The sequence below is a fragment of the Acanthisitta chloris genome, unplaced genomic scaffold (genome assembly GCF_000695815.1).
Source record: "Acanthisitta chloris isolate BGI_N310 unplaced genomic scaffold, ASM69581v1 scaffold41522, whole genome shotgun sequence".
Taxonomy (NCBI): domain Eukaryota; kingdom Metazoa; phylum Chordata; class Aves; order Passeriformes; family Acanthisittidae; genus Acanthisitta; species Acanthisitta chloris.
In genome coordinates, this window is record NW_008659515.1 from 5,806 (window position 1) to 12,510 (window position 6,705).

The 6,705-nt window shown below is 46.3% G+C and overlaps 1 protein-coding gene across 1 annotated transcript; it reads right to left on the reverse strand.

The window, feature by feature from the left end:
- Positions 1 to 3,747: 3,747 nt before the first annotated feature.
- On the reverse strand, positions 3,748 to 3,855 carry LOC103797216 (transmembrane protein 178A-like; the record flags this gene model as incomplete). The annotated part of the gene is made up of 1 exon (XM_009069413.1): positions 3,748 to 3,855. A coding segment is annotated over exon 1 (108 nt), but the record flags the coding sequence as incomplete, so codon positions are not given.
- Positions 3,856 to 6,705: the final 2,850 nt, after the last annotated feature.

The window sequence follows — 6,705 nt, forward strand, 5'->3', positions numbered from 1 at the left end:
CACAATGTGGAATATGGAAAAACTTGCCAGGTGGATGCACAATTAAAAGTTATGTCTACCTGCAAAAAACACATGGAAAAATTCTCTCAATAAGAGAGAGGTCTTAGCAGTTATTTTAGTCTATATCAAATGTATTTGTGGGGAAATGGAGGTGGACTAGTCTAAATCAAGGCTTTCCCATTGCTGTTGAGCTGACAGTGAAGCATTTTTATAGAGAATGACTGCAGATTACTTTCAAATGCTATTTTGGACAAGCATTTGCAACTTGGCAAGCTGGGATGGGCTTGTGCATTGTGTTCCTCTTCTGTGATTAATATGGACATAGAATTAGTAGTGTGTCTGGGGTTAGGGCTGTTTTGGGGATCTCTTGTTTTCTTTTGTTTGCTTGGTTTTGGGGTTTTTTTTCTTAATTCTGGCAAAGTGCTTTGACTGGGTAAGGGAAAGATACCTTACTCTTAAGAATAATTGTATTTCAAGAGACTAAAACATAGTAAAACTTGTTGAGAACTACTTGTGGATCTCCCTCTACTTTGTACAATGCTGAGGTGTCTTTCCAATACATTTGTCATGCCTGTGGGAAGGGGCTTGTGGTGGCCTCCAGCCTCCCTGCTGGAGGAAGCCTGTTGCCAATACTACATCATGTCAGCTCAGGCTTTCATGCACAAATACAGGAAGATCCCTATTGCTGGAAGTCACTAGTTTTCTTACACTGTGCACTCCAAGGATGAAGATCTCTGCCTCTCTGGATACGTGTCCCAGGGGACACCACCTTCCTGGGGGAGAAGCCTTCCTCATGTGTGAACCTCCCAAGCTGCACTCTGTGGCTGTCGTCCTTCACTTCATTGCCTGATGCTGCAGGAGTTCCTTTTTCAGTTTGCCACTGTCTTTCTACCAGTCACAGGCTCTTGGTAGATGTCCCCCCTGCCTCCTTTTTTTTGCCAGACTTCCCAAGCCCAGCTCTCTCCCCTCACAGGCACTGTGCTCCAGGCCCCTAACCATTTTTTTAGTCTTTGCTGATTCCTCTCCTGTTTTGCCACATCTCTCCTAAATTGAAGAACTTAACACTGGAGACAAATCCTGGTGAGGCCTTGCCAGCCCTGAACAGAGAGAAGGCAGAAATCACTCTTCTGGCACTGCTAGACATGTGGCTTCTAGTGCAGCTCGTTTATCTTATCTGTGATGGGAACATACTTCTGGCCCATGGTCAGCCCATTGTCTGCTAGAACTCCAAGACCTTCTCAGCGGGGCTCCTGCCTAGCTTGAATTTTCCAGTCTGGCTGAATGCATGGAGTTATGTCACCCTTTGTGTAGAGTTCTGCTCGTCTCCTTGAACATCACAAGGTGCTACTTCTGGACAGAAATTCTGGCATTCATTAGAGTAGTCACCCTCCCAGTTTAGTGTCACCCAGGGCTATTTGTGTCCTTCACCCAAGGTGGAACCAAGATAAAACTTGTTGGTGTTGTATTTGATGTATAAACCACCTGGAGAGAGTATTTCAGTCTTGATCTGTGTATGACAAGACCACCACATAAACAGATATGAAATGACTCCAACAGGATCTATGTGTTTGCTGAGAAACACTCTGTGGTAGAGTCAAGCACAGAAACACAGAGAACACAGAAACAGAGAAGGCTGGCCACAAAGTTGTGCTTAGTGCTGATGCTGGTTTTTCCCATTATTGCTTCCTGGCATCTTGATTGTTCCCAGATCAATTAATTGATCTGTCAGGTTTTAGTCTGTTTTGTATGCTTGCACTTCTTAGCCTTATTTGGCATTGACATTTTCTTCTGTCACTTAATTGATGGGTATTGCATTAAGGTAATACTTTACTGTTCTATCACCCTTGCCTCTCACCTCCCCTTCTTTCTTCTCCCATGCCTTTTTCCTTCAACCAACCTTTGTCTCACATCTTCCTTCATCTCTGCCCAGTTCTATGCTCACAATCTGCTGTATCTGACCCTTTCCTCCATCATTCCCTTTTGTATTCATCTTTTGTGTTCATCATCCACCCTTACTGCAAAATTGGCTTCTCTGATGGCTCTGCTCCATCAGCAGAGCCTGCTTCATTCCTGACAGAGCTCATGCCCTTTGCAGGGCAGTCCAGGGAACCTTCCAGGCGCCTGTCCCACTCTTCCACAGGCATGAAACACTGCTCCAGCAATTAACATATGGATGCTGTGCATCATGGACAACACTGGATATTGGGTGATAGTGGAGGATTGTAACTTTGGATGAGTTGTGACAGATGCATCAACACAGCACTGAAGTCTCTTAATTGTGGGGACTGGCTCTGCCAGTATTAGTGCTGTCTGACAGATCCGTGTGGCACTTTCATCTGTTAACTAGCATGTCACTGCCATAAAGCACTGGAAAATGCAATGCTGCTTCTTTTCAGGCATCTCCTCATCCCTCTGTTGCCCAGGTGACTTCTTGGCCCAAGCAGGAGAGGTTCTCTGGAGCATGCTGCACTGCACCATAGGGATGCTTTGTGCAAGTGCTGTCCAGGCTATCAACCTCCCGATTTATGAACCTTCTCTGTCTTGCAGAAGACATCCTTTCCAAGCCATGAAATTACACTTGACACAAATGCTTTTGACAGAGGCAGATACTTTACTACAGCTACTGTAGTTTGACAAGTGTCTCATAATCAATAGACCATCCAGGAATGGAGAGGTATAATTTAACCCTTCTCAGAGTGCAGCTTGAGTGCTCAGAATGGAAATCTTGGGGTTTTTACCAATTACACAGGAATTTCATGTACAAAGGATACACAAAGAGACACAGGTACACACTGATTTAAAAGAAAAAGGTCTCTGGGCATTCTGGAAAGAGAAGTGAACCAAAGCTTTCCTTTAGTGTGAAGTGCAGAAGGTACTGAATTATAACATTACATATGATGTCCTGGGGAAGATGGTATACTTCTGACAAGGATTAATCATTGACTAATTTAACACTTACAAAGTGAGTTAATAGGATCTATTATAATCACAATAGTGACTTAATTACAGACACGAGATGGCAACATTCATACTATCCTAGCTATAGGATATCTAAATCAATTCAGGATGTACATAAACACAAGGGTATAATCATATATAGGGATATGTGTATAAACATACAAAGAAATACCTACATAAAGGTATACCTGTTAAAAGTTCCCCTTGTGTTCAGTGAAACACTTGGCGTTTCTCAACAGGTGAGGGTTGAGCCTCAAGGAGTGAAGGATTTTGGCCCAGGCCCTGTTGTCAGCTTCTGACAATAGTCCTCTGAACTTTACAAGCTTGAGGGTTTGCAAGCGCTGAGAGGCATCTCACTTGGAGAAAGATGATGGTCACAGCCCACTGCAGTCCAGGAGAGCTCAAAGGTCCTCACTTAGGACTGCTGTTTATAGGGTCACAAGATTGTTGGCTTTATTTTGGTAAATTTCAATCCTGGACACAATCCAGGTCAGTCATTACTGGAATTTTCAAAAGTGCAACAACAATGGTACCATTCCACTCGGGATGCAGTTCAAGCAAGTAATGTCCCAAGGCTGTCAGACGATGAGTGATTATTCCCCCTCTCATTCCCTACCTTGGCCAGGCAACAGGAATCCTGGTACAGTCAGTGCAGCTCCCACCTTAGCCATGCAAGAGTTCCTGGTACAGTCCAGGGGCCCTAACTGCCCAACTCATTACACAAAGGCCAAAGCCTCACAGGAATTCATGAAATTGTAGAGCAGCCCAGAGGAGTAGGGGGAGACACACCACCAGAGTCAGGAAGAGCAGACCTGCAATGTGCTGGGTGAAGCTCTGCTCCCAAAAGAAGCTGATGGCTGCTAGAATGCACCTGCAAAGAAGAACAGCTGCAACCATACCCAGGAATCCAGCCATGATCCTTCTCAAGTCTGTTTCCACCAAACCCAAGAAATTAAGAGCATGTTGCCAAAGACAAGTAGGAGGAAGTGGAAGGACACCTAGAAATAGCCACAAGAGCTGCTGACCCATGCCAGGCAGACCCACAGTAGGAGTAATCCCAGACCTATGAGTGAGTACCTGTAAGTAGAAAGTGATGCTGTAGCAACACTGCTACAAACTTGTGGTTTTGTGCTATAAACTTCCATCTATCATATGAAACATATAATCATATGGCTTCAGCCATATGTCCTTCAGGAGGGGTGCAGCATGGTTTTATGCAGTGATACACTCTTTGTTCTACATTTCCTTCTAGACTTTAAAGTAGTTTGGGTGGATAGAAATGATCCAGTTTCTAAAATCTGGGGAGCTTCCATGCAGACAGATTCTGCTGTAGTTGTTTAGCATGTGGCTTCTGCTGTCAGCTTCTGACATGTCTCTTGGTGGACCTTTCCCAGTGATATCAGAACATGGGTTTGCAAACTGGTGTCTGAAGACCCCTGAAGAGGTGAGGGGAGAGACGATCTGCCTGTAGAAGGTGGCTATGAGCAGGTTACATTTAATAAATCTAAAACCCCTTGTGTGTGGTGTACTCACTTCCCTGGACTGACCATAGCATCCTGCAAGTAAAAACAATGAGGGAGAAAGCTGATGGCTGAGCCCTGGTGAGATCCTGCCTCCTCAGCCCCTTCTTCTTAGTGTCTCATTGCTGCATATTTCATGTGATATGCAGAGCTTCAGCCACAGGCCTCGCCAGGGAGGTGTGGGCTGTGCTGAACACTTATGGAGCAGATACCATTCGTCCTGGTGGATCATCTTCATCAGGCTGATGAAGATGTGCAAGTGCACTGGCTGGGAAAAGTAGTACTTGATAGTAGTGCATCTCTGAGCAATGCCTGCTGGAGAGGAATAGGTGCTCTCATATCATGTAACCAAAACCAGCACCAGTCTTGCCTCCCAGTGCTGCCATTCTTTTACCATCTGCTCACAGCTCCTGTCTAGTCTTTCTCCTCTGAGTAATTAGCTCTGCACTGCTTCTCCCAGTACTCGTGTCCTGGATCCTCCAGCAACTACTAAAGGCCAGCAGCACTCATAAAACATTATCTATTACTGGGAACTTGATTTTTTCCCCTCCCCCTAGCCCATTCCAAAAGGATACTGCTTCTCTCTGAAAAACGCAGACGAGTATTTTCACACAGAGATGTACAAACATGGGGAAATGCTTATGACTGGGCTGCTGGGCAAAGATGATCAGTGTGCTTCTTCTCATGCTACACTCATGCCTCTCTTGACAAAGAAAAACCTTCCCAGAAAAGGCCTGTGCTGCAGCACGAGTAACAATGCTCTGACTAATGCAAAATCATGGGCACGAACTCTGCCTGCTGAGAACTGGCTAACAGCCCTCAATCAGTCCGTGCTGGCCAGGGGCTGTGCTGGCTGAAACACGGAACTTGCAGCAGAGAGTGAAGGAGGCAGAAGTCAGGCTGGATCTCACACAGGCTTTATTTTTGCAAGAGAGGAGGGGCTTAAAAAATGGAAAAAGTGGTATGGGGGTCTGGCTGCATTTCACTTGCCAAACAGGCACAGTTGCCACATCCCCAAATGCCACATAGATGGGCCCTACCTCCCCCTGCAGCCATCACTGCCCTGGGGCACCATCTACCTAAAAAAAGGCATTTTTGTCTTCCATGTTCTTTGCAGAGCAAATGCCAGCATGAGCTGCTGGCACCTTCCTCCTCAGCATGACACCACAGATGTGGCTGCTTTAAAAGGCAGTCTCAGGCTGTACAGTCAGTTACAAATAAACCAGCCATGAAGTGCAAAGGGTCTCATCCTGCATGGATGCCCCTCCTGGAGCAAAGGTGCTGGGTGCTTCAGAAGGTGGAGCTGAGCTTGCTCAGCTGAATGGGAAACTACCGGCAAAAGGCATTCCAGAATGCTACAAGGAAGTGGTACCCAGGAGATGCTGTCTGAAGCCAGGAGAGGAACTGTTAAAGAGGAAGAGAGCATAGAAGAAGCCAAGTTAACATCATACTTGAAAGATTTAATTTATTTGAGAAGAGGGGAAAAATGTCCAGGCTGCACTGTTGCTTTTTTACAGTCTTAGAGTCACTCCTGAAAGTGTGAGGCTTAGCTCTTCTCTCTGGATATCAGGATTGACTGCAACAGGGGTACACCAGTATGGGACTTGTGTACTCCCACATCTCCAGCCTCCCACACCTGGAGCCAACTGAGCCCTCGAAATTTATACTTTCCTTCATACACTCTCTTTGGGCCACAACCAACCTGCTGTGGGACTGACAAAAATGCAGCTCTTCCCCTGGCCAAGGCAGCTTTCAGCATCCCAGAAAGAACTTGCCTGCCTCCATGTCTGATCTCACCTAGCTCAAAGAAGCCCTTGTAAGGACACCTTCCCTCTCACAGCAGCTCCAGTCCCATAAGTGAAAGGGACAGGCAGGCCAGTGGCCACCTTCCCTCTGTAGTACTGGCAGATGCAGTGCCTTGCCCTTTAGTCTGGCATGGAAAGATGCCAGAGAGGTGGGAAGAGGTCTCCAACTGCAACAAGTTGCATTGGTGTCACCTGGCTGGAGCCTGCCAGTGCATGCTGGATGAAGAGCCAGAGCTCCCACTTCAAGCAGTGGCGAGGATTTAGGGTTGTAGAGCACAGCGGCATTTTGGATGTAAGCAGCAGCAGCACAGATGGGTTGTGAGAACAGCTAAAAATAAGGCATTCAGCCTCAGCTGGGTATTTTCTGTGGCTGTGAGGTGCAGCTGAAGTTCGTGATCTCTGAAGGCACCAGAAGACCCCTT